This window comes from Molossus molossus, unplaced genomic scaffold (genome assembly GCF_014108415.1).
Source record: "Molossus molossus isolate mMolMol1 unplaced genomic scaffold, mMolMol1.p scaffold_m16_p_19, whole genome shotgun sequence".
NCBI lineage: Eukaryota > Metazoa > Chordata > Mammalia > Chiroptera > Molossidae > Molossus > Molossus molossus.
In genome coordinates, this window is record NW_023425354.1 from 14,575,712 (window position 1) to 14,593,217 (window position 17,506).

The 17,506-nt window shown below is 53.9% G+C and overlaps 2 protein-coding genes across 14 annotated transcripts in view; one reads left to right on the forward strand and one right to left on the reverse strand.

The window, feature by feature from the left end:
• Positions 1-4,000, forward strand: part of KANSL1 (KAT8 regulatory NSL complex subunit 1) — a 196,169-nt gene extending 192,169 nt beyond the window's left edge. The window contains exons 13-16 of one of the 2 annotated variants that reach the window (XM_036268959.1): positions 444-501; positions 703-815; positions 1,698-1,950; positions 2,224-4,000. In XM_036268959.1, coding sequence (XP_036124852.1) covers positions 444-501; positions 703-815; positions 1,698-1,950; positions 2,224-2,451 — 652 coding nt within the window. In that variant the 3' untranslated portion in view covers positions 2,452-4,000. The remainder of the gene's footprint in view (positions 1-443; positions 502-702; positions 816-1,697; positions 1,951-2,223) is intronic. The other variant, XM_036268960.1, reaches the window with a different exon arrangement.
• Positions 4,001-8,472: 4,472 nt separating this feature from the next.
• MAPT (microtubule associated protein tau) overlaps positions 8,473-17,506 on the reverse strand; it is a 99,913-nt gene continuing 90,879 nt past the window's right edge. For all 12 annotated transcript variants that reach the window (XM_036268412.1, XM_036268409.1, XM_036268404.1 and 9 more), the window contains 3 exons: positions 15,664-15,745; positions 13,214-13,326; positions 8,473-9,112 (listed from right to left, as the gene is read on the reverse strand). In XM_036268412.1, the coding sequence (XP_036124305.1) occupies positions 8,897-9,112; positions 13,214-13,326; positions 15,664-15,745 (411 nt within the window). In that variant the 3' untranslated portion in view covers positions 8,473-8,896. The remainder of the gene's footprint in view (positions 9,113-13,213; positions 13,327-15,663; positions 15,746-17,506) is intronic.

Genomic DNA, 17,506 nt, shown 5'->3' on the forward strand with positions numbered 1-17,506 from the left:
GTCTAACCAGACCACAGGCTACAAAGTGGCACATACAATGTGTTTTAAAATACTGAATTTGTTGCCAGCATCAAAACAGGACTTCATTTATTTTATGATTCTTTATTTCACCTTTTGATGACAAGTCAGAAGATTGGGTGACCCTGTATATGCGTTTCCATATGGTAGCAATCAGCTGGTGCTGAATAGTGGTGGTCCCTTTAAAGATGTTCCTTTGTTTTTGTCAGTCTCCCAGCCTGCATCCAGTTTCTGGCCCTTGTGAATATTTGAGTGTGGGGCCTCTTTTAAAGGCCTCCAGGGCCAAGGAGGCCAAGCTGAGAGGGCAGAGCCCACTGGTAGAAAGCAGTGTCACTCATAGACAAAGGGCTGTCATTCTTGCAGGACACATTTCCCCTGCCCCAGGCTACCTGCCATCTCACAAGTGTCCTTTCTTGGTTTTGCAGCTGGCGGGAGGTTGATCTTCGGTCTCTGAAGGGGAATCCTGACGAGGAGAATGAGGAGGTAATGGCATGTCATTCTCTCTTAGAGAAGATACACACAGGTGCACACATCCGGACCTTTAATGTCAAATGCAAACTTGTATTCCTGTTTTGACTGGGAAGAGCCTGGTGTTGGGAGGGGATGTCTCTAGGATTGATCTACCTGTACTTAAACTCAGCTTTCTGGAGGAAAGAAGTGATCATTGAAGCTGCTCTATTGCAGATCGAGGACCTATCTGATGCAGCCTTCGCTGCCCTGCATGCCAAATGTGAGGAGATGGAGAGGGCTCGGTGGCTGTGGACCACGAGTGTGCCGCCCCAGCGGCGGGGCAGCAGGTGATGGGAAAGGGAGTTTGGGCTCTAACTGTGTCCATGGAATTGCCACTGCCTCTCAGTCACTCTTCATATTCATTCACTGGCAGTAGTCGAGAATACAGAAGTTCCTTGGTGTTTGTTGGAACCAACAAGGTATAAGCAGTCAAATGCTGGGTCCTTGTTGAGTGGGAAGTGATCTCCTGGGTTCTAAGAGCAGGCTGTCTGTGAATTTGGAGGCCACTTGGGGGTTGTAGTGATTTACCAGAGGAGCTTTGGAGGCCTCACCACAAACTGTCTTTTCTTTGGACAGTGGAGTGGGGTTTTGTGGTCCTGCTTGAAAGAACTGCCTCCTCACCTTATCTCCAGTTACTGTTAACAGTGGCAGAAGCCTTCAGGATTCTCAAATAGAAGGCGTTAGACTGATTATAATTATAATTGATTATAATTTTCAAAGTCTGGACTAATTTTCCTGCCCCTGTGAATTCTAGGCATTGAGCAGGGCTTAGTCCTGGTTTTCTCTTGGGATAGTCATGCTCAGTTTTTTTGGTACATGCCCCTAGCAGGAACCAAACCCAGGACTCTCTGGTCCGCGGACTGACACTCCAACTGCTGAACCAAACCAGCGCTCATGCACAGTTCTTCCTTTTTTTTTTTTTGAAATTTTTAATTTATTTTCACATGCACAGTTCCTAGATGTCATGTTGTGTGGCCATCTCTGTGCACGGTAGTGGGAGGAAATGAGAGGATTGCGGTTCCTAAGAAAGAACTGTTGTCAGTCTACCTTGGCGCCTCTGTTTGGGATGCTTTCTTTCATATTCTCCAGCACCGCCCCCCCCCCCCAAGTAAACATACTAGAAATCCCCTATTACTCGGGCACCCAGATTTACACTCCTTGCTGTACAGGTCTTACAGGTCATCAGACGGCCGGACAACCCCCCAGCTGGGCAGTGCCAACCCCTCCACCCCCCAGCCCGCCTCTCCTGATGTCAGTAGTAGCCACTCTTTGTCGGAGTTCTCCCATGGTCAGTCCCCTAGGAGCCCCATCAGCCCAGAACTGCACTCGGCCCCCCTCACCCCTGTGGCGCGGGACACTGTACGACACCTAGCCAGTGAAGACACCCGTTGTTCCACGCCAGAACTGGGGCTGGATGAACAGGTGAGGGATGCTGCCTCTGCATGGGGTTGGGGGGGTGGATTGGGAAGGGATAACACCTGCTGAAGATGGATCTTTATGTCATGACTCTTCTTCCCCACTTTGAAGGGGACGAGGGGCTGCACTTGAAATTGACCTTCTGAAGGTACTATGGAATTGGCCATTGTCAAAAATCCACTCTGTGAGGTGTCTCCAGTCCACACATTTTGGGCCAGGGCCTTGGGGCAGGAGGCATCTGGAACTGGGTTCTCACCAAGGCACCTTGTCTGCCCGTAGTCCATCCAGCCATGGGAGCGGCGAACCTTCCCCCTGGCGTACAGTCCCCAGACAGAGTGTGAGGACCAACTGGATGCGCAGGAACGGGCAGCCCGCTGCACTCGGCGCACCTCAGGCAGCAAGACTGGTCGGGAGACAGAGGTAGCACCCACTTCACCTCCTGTTGTCCCTCTCAAGAGTCGGCATCTGGCAGCAACAGTCACAGCTCAGCGCCCAACTCACAGATGAGCGGGATACAAGAATCTAAACAGACTCACTAACTATTGGCATTAAAGCTTCAGAAATCTCTGCGTTTGATATTCAAACATCATATGCTGGAAATTTTCACAGTTTTTAGTGAATTTAAGGAATTTAGATTCTACTTTGGTTTTTTTTTTTTTTTTCCCTCGTTTTGATTTTTGTTTTGTTTTGGTTTTGGTTTCCATGTTTTATTGTCACACACCTGAGCACTTCCTCCAGTTGGCAAACAGAAGTTCAGGATAAGACCCTGCCGGCCTGGTCCTGGCACATCCTCTGCACTGTTGAATCACTGGACTTAGCGGTTTGATGATCACCTCTCCCTTGCACCTGTGGGCAGGGTGGAGCAGCCAGGTGGGCAGAGGGAAGGGAACTCTCCAGCTCCGTATTGCCACCTTAGGTCAGGGCAGGAAAGGGCAGCTCACTCTGGGCTCTCACTCCCTCCCTCCCATCTGTGGCTTGGCTCAGCTCTGGCCCTTGTGGCTGGGTCTCCCTTCGACATCTGTGTTGGAGCACCCCCACCAGAGCCTCTTGGCCATGCCAGCTAGAATGGCTTCCCCTTGCCATCCAGATCTTGGAGACTAATGTTTCCTCTGCATTTGGTCATCTCTGTTCTGACTCCTTAATTGCAGTTAACCTGGCTGCAGCTGCTCAGGTCCCCATCCTGCCCTTTTGTGCCCTCTCATCTGCTCCCCATGTCATATACATACCCACACACACCTTCCACTCAGTCCTTCCACTCAGATATTTTTTACCCTATCTTGGTCTGTGAAGGTAGAGTTAGGACTACTTAACCTCTATTCCCACTCCTCTGCAAACTCTCGGAGTCTGGGAAGTGAGCAGCCATTTCTTCTGTGGGTTCTGTTTTCCCTGCTGATTTGTTGCCATGCTTCCCTGTCAGTTCCCTGTCAGCTCGGCCCCTTCCTCTACCAAGTTTCCCTTTCCTGTGGAACATTGTCTCGTCCTCACTGTGATTCCCTCACTCCCGTGATCACCCCCTGGTTGTTAACCTTGTGCCTGTCTCATGTATGATCACATTACCAAAAAGAGGGCAATAACTTTTTTTTTTTTTTTTTTTTTTTGCCATTTTGTAATCATATAAAAATAGTAGACAAGCTGCTTAATGGTTGGGGTTTTTTCACAATTTTCAACATTAGTGATTTTTTTTTTTTTTTTTTTGATTCTGTTTGCAAGTTAAAGGGTTTGTCATTGTTTCTTTAAAAAACAATAATGCACCATATCCCTATGCATAAAGTGCTTCTTCTATTTATAAGGTTGAAAATTCTGAATAACCCTTTTAGCATTGTAAAAAAAAAAAACAAAAATGGAAAAAAACGTATTTTGTAAATATTTTCTTTTTCTGCTTTGAGCTGTGTATTGGCAGCAAAACATGTAGCTGTCTTTGTTCTATAGAAATGCTTTTCTTCAGAGAAGCTGATCTTTGTTAATGTCTTGATTCTGTTCGCAAAGCACAGACTAGTGCTTGAAAAAAAAAAAAGGAAGGAAAAAGTGAAAAAAATAATAAAAAAAAGTTACAGAATGTTGCGTGCTGGGCTTTTCTTGACAATTGGACATGGTAATGGTGGCAACTTAGAAACTGGCCCTGCTGGCACAGTTTTCTGGTGTCATCCCACTTAATCTGAACCTTGTGACCTCTCCATTCTGTCTTATGGGCACCTCAAAGGGTCATCTTATGGTCACCAGGAAGGAGGAGATGTGGCTGCTTCTATGAGTGGGAAGAGGAAAGGGTGCCGAGGGCAGAGGGGTTCTATGGAGATCATCTACTTTTTCTTTCTGTTGGATAAGCAATAGACCATTGCCTCTCGATGTTCCTTTCTCTAGTGAGGCCAGCAGAATGACATTTATTTCTGTTCCAAACTGCTCTTTAGTGGAGAGTTCACTTTTCACTATTGACCTTTTCTGGGGTTGGAGCCAGTGAGAAGACACTTCTCACCACTACCTGAGACTGTAGTAGCTTGTGAGGAGGCCAGGTGCCGGATTTACAAGATGAGTGAGTGAGTGGGCCTGGTTCTTGAATCTTTTTTTTTTCCTTTTCATGGCAGTCAAGTTGAAACAGCCAATGGGGCTGCCTATCCTGGCCATGAAAGCGGCAGTTCTGAGGTAGTGTTTCTCTGGCTACCCTGTTGCTGTTCCTGTGGTTAGTTAGGATCTCTACTTAAGCTTCAGTCTGCAGTGGCCAAGGAAAAGCTGAGAAAAGTCATACTTTGAAACTTGGAAAATCTAAGGGTTCAGTGTTAAGACCTTGAACTGATTATTAAGGAATAATATGTTGTTTTATTGTTTCCCTTTGTGACACTGCTAGGGGGTGGCCAGTGTCCCTGTCTTGATTTAGCAGACCTGTTCCCCCATACTGCTCCCGAGGACAGGAAGGCAGCTGTGTGAGCCTGGAAGGGAGCCTCCCCATTCCTTCAGCTGACTGTGTTCTTCAGCCCCAGGCCTCGGGGCTCCTTTCCAGGAGTGAGAAGATCTGCACCAAACCTCAGTCTTCTCAGGTTTTAAAATACGGTACAGGTATTGCCCAGAACTGTTTGCAAGTAAGCACCAGAATGAGACGGTCTGCTGAAAATGAGAAGCTGAGAGTCCCAGAGAGAGCTGGTAAATCCTCATGTCCCAGTTGTAGCTATATGTGCCCTGTTCTGAGCTAAGTTCTCCAAGATTGGGAAAGGACTTGAAAATCACGCATCCCATGTCATTTTCTTGTCTTTTGAATTCATGCAGAGACCTTATTTAATCAGTAATAACTTTATTTCCAAATTCACTTTTACAGCAACAGTCAGTGTAAATCATTTGTTAAAACACACAATACACCATATGGACATTCACAGACAGGAAGCTAAGCTAAGATGGTTTCATGTCCCTCCCCCCACCCTCAAAATTACTGAAAAAAATCACGGGACTTGCAAGTGCCAGAAATTGTCCTGCCAGACACTGCAAATTCATGGGCTTAAGTCCATTAGGAGGTGAGACCGGGTCAGTAACCAGGATAACCCTTTTCGAAACAGGAGCAACCAGAAGTCCCATGAAGCCATGGATCTGTAGATGGGACCCAGTGATCTCCACCTCTGCCCTCATCCCCACCTCTTGGCTTTATCTGGGGGTCAAAGATAAAAGAGGGTAAAGGAAAAAGATCTTAGCGGCTGCTAGATACAGACTGCGTGTCCAGAGTCGGTGGGAAAGTGACACACGGCTTAGAGGAAAGGTTGCCAGGGTCTATGGGAGGCATGATTGTGGGCTTGGGACCTGGCAAGAGACCAGAGCAGCCATCTCCAGATTCTTCCACCAGCCTCATCACCTGCACCTGGCTGGGAAGGCCATGGGAAGCAGCTGGCAGGCAGCCTGCTGCACTGGGAATCTTGTCTGAGAAGGCAACGCCCAAGAACCTCTATCAAATGTGGTTGAAACCGTGAAGAAAAGGGTTACGAGGTGGTTTAACTGCTGCACTCCAAGACGTCCCTTTGCCCATGGTAACTATCTTACAGGTTCCTCCCTCCCCAACCCCTACAGCACAACAAGCAATCGCAAACAGGTTACAGTCTCACCACTGAAGTCAGGTTAAATGGAACTACTGATAGAGTGGACAGCTTGAGGGAACCAGGCGTAGAGCATAACTAGTCCACCCGAGGGACAGTGACTGGAGAGGGGAATGGGGGTGGGGAGAACCCAGTCCTGCGGGGATTGTCCTCATTTAAGGTCACAAGCCAGCATCCCTTTGCCTCTCACGGCCAGCACTGACCCTAAACCGTGACTCTGAGGCTGACCCCAGTAGCCCACCCTGCCAGGGAGATTCCAGGGCCCTTGGAGTCAGGTATCAGAGAACAGGCCACGGGAACTGCAGGAAGAGGACGTCAGAAGAGATGGAGGAAGAAATGCAGCCACAACTGGTGGTGACAATGAGAGGCCACGTCTCTAACAGCTACCAGATCTTTAAACCACATTTCCTTTTTCTTTCTCAGAACTCTAAGAACAGCTGGGACTCAGGACAGTGGGAAGCCTCCAAGTGGAGAATTTGGGGCCAAAAACTGACTGCAAATGAAGCCTCCAGCCCTAGAGGAAAGGCCCTGGTCTCCTACCCCCACCCCCACCCCTGGGTTGCCTTCAACTATCTAAACCGGAAGTGGCAGAACTGGGCATGAGGCTGCTGAATTTCTTTAAGCATAAACTTTCCACAAAGGCTGCTTCCCTTTCTCCGAGACAGCAGAGGGATTTGTGCAAGGTCAGCGGGGGCTCTGGCCAAGGCTTTGGGAACAGTGTCTTCTGACTAGTCGTTCTTCCTCAGGCAGCTGTGGCTGCCGGGCCCTTGGGGAGGCCTGAGCTGCCCTTCCCGAGGGAGAGTTGGAGGGGGACCTCCCCCTGTGGGCACTGGCTCCATCTTGCTCATGATGCAGGGCTGCTGTGGGGCTTCTCCAGGCCCTGGCCAGAGGGCATTTTCATGCTGCAAGCCAAGCCAGCCCAAGACACAGCTCTGCCCTGACCAAGGGGAGCCCCGGGAGTGGAGGGGGCACCCAGCTTTCTTCATCCTCGTCCTGTGCGTCGGGCCTTCTTCCAGCGAGGTGTCAGATGAAGAAGCAAGCCTTTCAAACGTTGGGAGGTCCCAACAGGATAGAGCCACACTGGCCTGGAGCGAGTCCCCGCGTGGGGGTGAGAGAGATCTAGGACCCCCATGAGGGTGGGTTAGAAACCTCTTCACAAGCATTTCAAGATACATGCGTCCTTATTTTTTCTTCTTTTCATTATCATAGTCACTCTGGTGAATCCAAGCATAAACACAAATCTGACGACAACGAGACAGGGTGCAGAGGGCAGGGAAGGTGACGTCTATGTATATGTCCAGCTGCTCCAGCGGGACAGACCATGTTGCTTCCGGCTGGGATGGGGAGAACCATTTCCGAGCGGGCGTGTCCCCCTTGTGGGGGTGTGGAGGGCTGATTATATGCACATGGGGCTCTCTGAGAGGCTGGCAGTCACAGGCTGGGGCAGAAGTGGGGGACAGAGGGAATGTGGTCCCTCCCCAGGGCCCAGCTACCCTGGTGCCATCTCCAGCAATCAGGACACCCAACCTGCTGCCGGCTCGACACAGGCAGGGGCCAGGCCTTCTGGGAGGAAAAGGCTCTCCAGTCAACATCCAGGGTCACTGCGAGCCCCACATCTGGATAGGAGGTCAGGTCATCGGGTTCAGCGGGAGGGACACATGCCAGTTGGATGAGTGTAACTTACACCTAGTGACTGAGGTCCCACCTTGTGCCCAGACTTTGCCTTCCCTTGATTTCACCCCTTAGTTTAGAGTAGGTGCCTCCAACATCCAAACAATGTGAATTAACTGAGGGTGAGGCTGGGGACAGTGGGACGTAATGAGGGGTACAGGCAGTGACTGGGCTCCACACAGCAGACATAGGGTGTGGCAGGGGCAGACAGGTGGCTGCAGTGGGGTGGGAGGAACAGGAGGCTCAGAACCCCCTCCCAGACCCCCCGCACACTCTAGAGATGCCAGCGGCCCAGGCTTGGGAACAGGCGGGTGTCCCCCAAGAGGCACAAGTCCTTACAAGAGAACTGGTTAGCCCTAAAGTCCCAGATCAGTGAGGTGGCCAAAATCGTGGCTGCACTTCCAATCTTCAGAACTCAACAGACAGGGTTGGCATGGGGTGGGCGGCCCCTCAGGTCAGGACATGCTCCTGGGTGGGGGAGAGGCCAGCACTCTGGACTTCAAGGTCGCTCTCCTCTGAGGAAGTAACCCACAGGCTGCCACCCTCCCCCCAGCCAACCTTCCCCTGCCCTTCTCCCACAGGCTGCCCTCAAGGTGTCCCGCTGCAGCAGACCCGGGCCACCAACCACAGGAGGCCACTTGGTCCGAGGGGAGGCTGCCCGCCCTCCCTCTGCCCTTCCATGCAGGGAGCAGCTCTCCTCCCCTCCAAGTTCTTCCCCCAGCCCCCCCTCCCACCCCCAGCCTCGGCCTCTCCCGTCTCCCCCCCCCACCTGCCCCGCTCACACCAGCACACCAGGTACCCAATCCTGTTTTGTTGCCACAGCCTCTGTGACATCCCCAGTCCCTTGAAACTCCCCAGAAGCACCTTTCAGAGCCTGTCCGTCTCCCTCTTCTCCTCAGAGGGGAAAAAAAAAGAATCAAACGTAACTGCCCAAGGAAATGTTGGGTGTGGCCATCTTTACGTGTTTTAAAAATATTTTATTATTTCTGGCCCACCCGTCAATTTGGAAGGAGGAAATTTGCTCGTATCCCCATCACTGATTTTGAAGTCCCGAGCCAGAGCCCAGCGACAGAAGCAGGTTAAGTGATGACCCGATTCCGATCTGTGAGGAGCAGCTGGGGAGGGCGGAGGGCGAGGGGCCAGGTCATTATTCTTTTTTTTTCCACACTCTCACTCTCTTCTCTCCACGATTATTGACCGCCCCGGGGGCCTGATCACAAACCCTGCTTGGCCAGGGAGGCGGACACCTCGTCGGCGAGCGTGGCCAGCTGGGGCGAGTCCACCATGTCGATGCTGCCCGTCGAGGACACGTTGCTGAGGTGCCGCGGAGACGTGTCCCCGGACACCACGGGCGACTTGTACACGATCTCCGCCCCGTGGTCCGTCTTGGCTTTGGCGTTCTCACGGAAGGTCAGCTTGTGGGTTTCGATCTGAGAGAGGAGGGAGGGAGGCTGAGGTGAAGAGCGGGGAACCGAGGAGAAGTCCTGCCTACCTGGGGGGGAGGGGCCGGGGCAGTGTGGGAACCGAGGAGAAGTCCTGCCTACCTGGGGGGGAGGGGCCGGGGCAGTGTGGGAACGGAGGGCAGGCCCCGCCTACCTGGCCCGGGGGGAGGAGCCGGTGCAGTGTGGGAACGGAGGGCAGGCCCTGCCTACCTGGCCCGGGGGGAGGAGCCGGTGCAGTGTGGGAACGGAGGGCAGGCCCTGCCTACCTGGCCCGGGGGGAGGGGCCGGGGCAGTGTGGGAACAGAGGGCAGGCCCTGCCTACCTGGGGGGGAGGGGCCGGGGCAGTGTGGGAACGGAGGGCAGGCCCCGCCTACCTGGCCCAGGGGGAGGAGCCGGTGCAGTGTGGGAACGGAGGGCAGGCCCTGCCTACCTGGGGGGAGGGGCCGGGGCAGTGTGGGAACAGAGGGCAGGCCCTGCCTACCGGGGGGGGAGGGGCCGGGGCAGTGTGGGAACGGAGGGCAGGCCCCGCCTACCTGGCCCGGGGGGAGGAGCCGGTGCAGTGTGGGAACGGAGGGCAGGCCCTGCCTACCTGGGGGGAGGGGCCGGGGCAGTGTGGGAACAGAGGGCAGGCCCTGCCTACCTGGGGGGGAGGGGCCGGGGCAGTGTGGGAACGGAAGGCAGGCCCTGCCTACCTGGGGGGGGAGGGGCCGGGGCAGTGTGGGAACGGAGGGCAGGCCCCGCCTACCTGGCCCAGGGGGAGGAGCCGGTGCAGTATGGGAACGGAGGGCAGGCCCTGCCTACCTGGGGGGAGGGGCCGGGGCAGTGTGGGAACAGAGGGCAGGCCCTGCCTACCTGGGGGGGAGGGGCCAGGGCAGTGTGGGAAGGGAAGGCAGGCCCTGCCTACCTGGGGGGGAGGGGCGGGGGCAGTGTGGGAACGGAGGGCAGACCCTGCCTACCTGGGGGGGAGGGGCCGGGGCAGTGTGGGAACGGAGGGCAGGCCCCGCCTACCTTGCGGGGGGGGGGGGTCTGGTGCAGTGTAGGGACGTGGTTCTCACCGCTTTCCAACAGCGAACCCTTGTGCAGGGTTGTCTCTCACAGGCGCCCTACCCTGGCTCCCTCTCCAGGGGCAGTGACCACTGGAAGTTTCTTGTGGACCCTTACGGAGATACTCCGCACTAGGGTGTGAGTGAGGATATGAGAACTATATGGCCTGGCCAGTGTGGTCCGTGGTTGAGCAGATGTACCAGGCACCAAAGGTCACTGGCTCAATTCCCGGTCAGGACACATGCCCAGGTTGTGGGCCCCATCTCCCATGGGGGACATGCAGGTTGCGGCCAATCAATGTTCTCTCTCATCGATGTTTCTATCTCTTTTTCCCCTCCACCCTCTCTAAAATCAATAAAGGAAAAAAAAATTTTTTTTTTTTGGTATGTGCCCCTAGCAGGAACCGAACACAGGACTATCTGGTCCATAGGAGGATGCTCCAACCGCTGAACCAAACTGGCCAGGGTGAAAAAAATTTTTTAAAGAAATAAAAGTAGAGAAACAATGAGAGTCTGGAGCCTTGGAGGGCTGATCGCTAAAGGGTACCAGGGAAACTCAGAAGGCAAATACTACAAAGTAATCTCTCCTGGTAAGCCCTGAAGTGCTGGACACAGTAATTCTCAGCCTTTGGGGGTCCTGAGACCTCTCTGAGTGTCTGGTGAAACCATAAAACACACACACACAGTTTTTCAATTCAATTTTAGGAGTCCGTGGACTGCCTCTACCGCAGTGGGCTGGTGTGTGCCATAGAGAAAAACCAGGCTTTCATTTAAGACATAGACATAGAGACATAGACATAGACATTCACATTCACATAGACATTCACATTCACATAGACATTCACATAGACATTCACATAGACATAGATAGACATAGACATAGACATAGACATAGACATAGACAGACATAGACATAGGCATAGACATAGACATCACATAGACATAGACATAGACATCACAGACATAGACATCACAGACATAGACATAGACATAGACATAGACATAGACATAGACATAGACATAGACATCACAGACATAGACATAGACATAGACATATGGCTTAAGTGCCCCACAATGTATACAGGGTGTAGATTCTAATACATTTTGAAAATGAAAGTATTTTCATAAACACTGGCTTTATAAATATTCCAAGTTGTATATACATTTTTGGGTACACCCTGTATATGCTTATTTTGTTCATTTGCCATTGCTTTGACAAAAGGACTCTTCCTTATTTCGGTATTTGAAAGGCATTTTTGACATAAACTTTGATAAGAACATTCATGTTGATGTTTTTTAAAACCTTTAAAAAATTTTTTTTCTTTATTGATTTTAGAGAAAGAGGAAGGGAGACGGAGATAGAAATATCGATGAGAGAGAACATCGACTGGCTGCCTCCTGCATGCCCCCCCCCGGGGATCTGGCCCACAACCTGGGCATGTGCCCTGACTGGGAATCGAACTGACGACCTTTTGGTGCATGGGTCGACATTCAACCACTGAGTCACACCGACCAGGCTAAAAGTTTTGTTTTTAAGAAAAAAAGTGACAGGGTCCTGGGAATGTCCCCTATACCCCCAAACTAAAGGAACTTAGCAGGGATGCAAGCTGTCCTGTGCTCTCATGCTTGTTAGCAATTTTGCTCATCGCAGGAGGAAATGGGGGACTGACTACGAGGGGACCCACTGGGACCAGGACAGGGTAGTCTTCTGAGTGTGGTCTGGGCAGGGCAAGGCCTACTCCGAGCCATCTCGGAGCGATTAGTTAAAACAGAAGCTCAGCCTCAGACTGGACTCCCACGCGTGCTCTTAGATGACCATGAGGTCCAGGCACCTTCCAGAGCACCGTCCCACTGGGCCTCTGACACCTGGGGTGCGGGTCTTTCCATCCATGTTGCTGAAGGAGACACAGGCTGAGCTGGCCCAGGCCACACCTCCAGGCAGAGCCCAGCCCAGAGCTCGTCTTAGAACACAAGCTTCCAAAACAAGAGCCGAGACCTTCCTTCACCAAGGCCCAGGCTCTGTCCTCCCCTCAGCCTTTGAGGGTCTCTGTCTGGGGATTAGCTCTGCCCCCAGGTCTCAGGTCTTCACCTCAGCTTTCAGACCATCCATCAAGTGCTTCTCGGGTCAGAATCTGAGGTGGTGAGCAGGCTGCCTGCTGGAGGGGTTGGGGAGGCACAGTGGTTTGCCAGGGGACTCCCGGCTGCTGCCACCAAGGGGTGTGACAGAAAGACGGCCCTGCCGCCACTCCCAACCAGCTGGGCCACCTTGGGCAGGGCCCTTTTACACTGGGTTGGGTCTCCGATTCTGTGCCCATTCTGGGATCTCCTCTGTCCTCTGCCACTCCTCAGGCAGTCACAGGAGACGAGAGACTGAAGGGTGAGCCGCTCAGAACCTCAGGGCTGGCCTGGCTGAGAAACCCCACTGATACAGAGAGGAAAGGACAGTCACATGACCACATCCTGCTCAGGGCCACACACCCTGGTGCCCCTACCCCATGCTTACAGACACCCACAGCGAGACCCAGAGACTGGACACTGCCGGGAGCACCAAGGCCCGTGGTCCAGTAGCCTCCTTGTGGACACTCAGGCGAGGCTCTGCTGAAGTCTGCATTTCAGCCTCACTGTGCTCTAACTGCCTGGTGACCCATTTAGAAATGAGGTTATGTTCCCGTGACTGGTTCTCGGGCAGGCTTTGGGAGGGCTGCTTCCTTTCGTGGGTGTCTGCCAACCATGGGACCGAGGGCCGTGGCTCTCACCTTTGCACTAAAGAACCACCTGGCCTTTAAAAACTCCAGGTGTCCAGACCACACCTGAGACCAGTCGGAATTTCCAGGGTGGGGCGTGGGCATGGAAGCTGTTCTAGCTCCCAGGTGGCTGCAGGGCAGCTAAGGCGGAGCCCCCCAGTCCTGGAGGCTGCTGGGAACCCACATCAAGCCAGTCCCTGCGGGGCCTTCTGCTTTCCTCCCCTGGAAACCTGGACCAGCCTCGTCCACCCGACTCAGTGCGCAGCCACCCAGACGCGGCCTCCTCCGGGCCCTGCCCCTACCTTTTTATTCCCTCCGCCAGGGACGTGGGTGATATTATCCAGGGACCCAATCTTCGACTGGACTCTGTCCTTGAAGTCCAGCTTCTCAGATTTGACTTCCACCTGGCCGCCGCCTGGAACACAGCACAGAGCCTCAGTGCGGCCCGAGAGGGGTCCGGGCAGACCCTGCCTTGGGCACAGTGAGGACGCCCCTTTGCTCAGAATGTGGCTTGGGCACAGTCAGTCCAAAAGGGCTTGAGAACAGTTGGCTTCATCTCTCGAATCAAGGTATGCATCCAATATTTACTCAGAAAACTCTTCCTCCTTGGATAACGCAAAGGTAAACGGCAGCCCTGTCTGGGCGAAAATACTCTCAATGCCAAATCGGTTGCTTCCAGAGAGTGAGGTCTCCGTGTCAACAGCCTGTAAGCGGCAGCCCCATTGGGCCTTGGAGTTAAACTAAAGGGCAACATGCAACCTGATAAAGAAGGCCCTGCCCCCTCTGCCCCCTCAGAGCTCAGTGCCCCCGGAGGTCAGAGGGAGGAAGAGCCAACAGCTGACCTTGAACAACACAGGTTTGAGCTGCGCAGGTCCGCAGACTCTTCAGTAAACATTGTATCTATTCCTTATTATTTCCTTAGTAACATTTTCTTTTCTCTTGTTCACTTTATTGTAATAATACAGTATTTAACACATAACATACAAAATGGGTGTTAATCAACTAACTGTTACCGGCAACGTTTCCGGGCAATCGTGGGCCATTAGTGACTAAGTTCTGGGGGAGTCAGAGTCACACACAGCTTTCTGACTGCACAGGGGCCAGCACCTGAACCCCGTGTTGTTCGAGGGCCAACCGTATGTTACTTTTTTGGGTAGGACAAAGCCCCCTAAGAAAGCTGCTCACAGTGGGGTAGGATGGCAACGCCAGTGGAGGGTGGTTTTCCCCGGGAGACTAAACTCCCACAACACTCCCACGGAGCCGAAAATACTGAGACATTCCGGACGAGGCCTCTGACGGCCTTGTTTTTCCAGTAATGGTCCAGTGACAACCTCTGCCCCAGGGCCTGACGAGGCCAGGAGTCCCTGCCGGACTCCCAGGCGGGAGTGGGAATCTAGATCTACGTTGTCCAACGTGGTCACCACCAGCCACATGTGGCCACTTACATTTTTTAAAAACTTTTTAAAAATTGAATTTATTGGGGGTGACATTGGTTCATAAAACCTTGAAGTTTTCAAGAGCACAACGGAATAAAACATGTGCACACTGCACCGTGTGCTCCTCGCCTGAAGTCAAGTCTCTTTCCAACCCCATTTGCCCCCCGTCCACTTCTGCCTCCCCCACTCCTTCCCTCTGCTGTCGCTATACTGTTGTCTGTGTATTAAATATATTACGTGAGCCCTGGCCGGTTTGGCTCAGCGGTTAGAGCATCCGCCTGCGGTTCGGAGAGACCCGGGTTCGGTTCCCGCTAAGGGCATGTACCTCGGTTGCAGTTTGTCCCCGGCCCTGGTTGGTCGTGCGGGTGGCAGCCACTCGATGTGTCCCTTTCACATCGATGTTTCCCTCTCTCTCTCTCTCTTCCTCTCTCTCCCTCCCACTCTATCTGTGCAAAAAAATAAATAAATAAATAAATAAATAAATAAATAAATAAATAAATTACGTGATTCCTTCGCCTTTTCCATCCAGCCCCCAACCCCTCCCCTCCGACAGCTGTCAGTCTGTTCTCTGTATCTGTGAGCTTTTCTATTTTGTTAGTTTATTTTGTTCATTAGATTCCACGTATAAGTGAAATCATTCGGTACTTGTCTTTCTCTGACGGGCTTGTTTCACTGAGCATAATGCTCTCCAGGTCCCTCCATGCTGCCACAAAGGGTAAGATTTCCTCCTATTTTACGGCTGAGTAGTATTCCACTGTGTAATTGTACTCCTAAATTTTAATTAAATAAAATTAGTTTAGCCTCTCAACTGTACTAGCCGCATTCCACGTGCTCGATGGCCACACGTGGTCAGCGGCCACCACGCTGGGCACCACAGATGGCACTGGTTTCTGCATGGGGAGGGAACAGGAGCGGGGAAGGATGGAGCGCCAACAGCATCCTTTTCTGTTCAGGCCAAGTCACAGAGGGGACGCAGCCGTGGCCCGTGTTGCAGTTTGTGCCCCCATGCTGGCTGGAGACCAGCTGAGACATCCATACCGCCAGCCTTTGGGGCCAGATCAGGCCCTTCCCCAGCTGTAGTGGCCCAGGCCATGTGCAGCCTGCTTGGAGAAGCAGGGTTACGGTTCAGGACCAGAACCGGCCCTCCCTGAGGGCTGAGACAGGACAGCCCCACCTCCCAGGCCCCGGCACGGTCCACCCTCAGCACTCTCCTCGGCCCATCCCATCAGTGCGTCCCAGCACCCCCGCACCCCCGCACCCCCGCACCCCCGCACTCCCGCACCCCCGGCCTCCGCCCCACCACCTGCAAAGGCTACCTGGCTTATGATGGATGTTGCCTAAGGAGCCACACTTGGAAGTCACTTTGCTCAGGTCCACTGGTTTGTAGACTATTTGCACCTGGAGGTGAGGGGACGGACAGAGAATAGAGGCGGGTTATTGTATCATGGGTGCAGCACAATGAGGAGCAGCTGTGCGGGCCCAGGCCTTGCTGTCTGCCCGAGGCACACCTGGTCCTGGTGGAAACACCTGCAGTTGGCATTCTGCCCACCCTGTCCCCAGGAGCCGGGTCTCCACAGAAAGACTGTGGGACTGAAGACGCGCTGGTCCCACAGGGTCCTTTGTCATGGTGCAGGGCCATGCCATCTGCTTAGACACACACGCAGAACAGTCACGTCCTGACACGACACACAGACCACGCTCAGTGAGGACAGGAGGAAGGTCGCAGCGTTTGAAAAGTCTGTTAGAGAAGCAAGAGACCATATCTGCTGGGCCTCAGAGAGGAGAGGGTGGCGGGGTTGAGAAGTGGGCTTTCTTCTTCTCCCAGGAAAAGCTTCCGGAAACCCCAGCACACCCACGGCAAGAGCAACGGCGGCCAGCAAGCAGCACCCAGAGCAGCTGGCGCTGAGTGTCCTGGAAAGTGACCGCAGGACGGCAGGTGGCCCAGAGAACCCACAGGCTAGTGCTCCAGAGCCGGGCTCGGACACACACATGCCGAAGGCCTGTGGCCCCAGGGCTCAGACTTGGCTGAGGGTCCACCATGTGCCCGGCCACACTGTCCATGCTCTTGAGGGGGACGGCAGCCCTGTGCAGCCTGCTGAGCTCAGTCCAAGAGCCAGCTCCCTGGAGGGGGCGCCCGCCAGGGGCTCTGCGTGCCAGATGGGCCTCCTGGAGGAAGTCTCTACAAGCCCTGGCTGAGGGTCCCCAGAGGGTCACTGAGGGACACTTCCCAGGTCACCAGAGGGTGCAGGAGGCCGGTCACCCAGTAGATTCTGCTCCTGCCCTGGAGATATTTACCCAGAAGAGAGGTGGCCTCGTGCCTGAGAACGGGTTTAACACGGACACCAGAAAAGACGGAGGGGTTTCTCCGTGGGTGAGAGTCATCTGGAACAACCCCCTTTATTTCAGTCCATCGGAATCACCCTGGCACGTGCCTTAGTTGACGAAGAGTGGACAGGCCGACAGGTGGACATGGCTGTGTGTGCCGGGCACAGCGCGCGGTGAGGTGGGAGTGCACAGGTTGGCAGCCTGCACCCGAGGGCGGTGGGTAGGACCCACTCTGAGAACAGTCTGGGAGGGTGCTGTGCTGGGGTGGGTGCCCAGGAGGTGGGGGAGGTGGGCAGAGCTTGGGGACTCCTCCCGGCAGGAGGGAGAGGGGTGTGGTGTGACCCTGGCTTCCTAGTCTTCCCTGCAGCCTGGAAGGGGCAGCTCCTGGGAGGGGGGAGGGGGGATCTCAGAGGGGAAAGGCAAGGGTGAGGGTGGGATCCAGGGCGGGAGGGGATCGGTCAGGCGGACTGCAGGCCAGGGTTGGGAGGGAGCCCAGAGCCAGATGGAGGGCAGAGGGGGAAGGAGCAAGGCCTGCCAGCTGGGAGGGCAGCCAGAGGCTGAAGCCCAGGCTGGGCGTCCAGTGCCCCGAAACATCTGAGGCTGACACTGTGCAGGGGCTGTAACCTCCCACCCCTACCCCCAGCCTCCTTCCTCCAGAAGCATTTTCTGCAAAGGCCTCCCCTGCAAACAAGCCTCGGCCAAGGACCAAGTGCAGTGCTGGGGGCCAGCCCTGGACAGCCTGTGGTTCTCTGCTAGGTCACAGGCTAACCCACAGGCCAGCGGGGAGTGCAGGACAGACAGGAGGTGCCTCAGGAAGTCCACTGATGTCCTGTA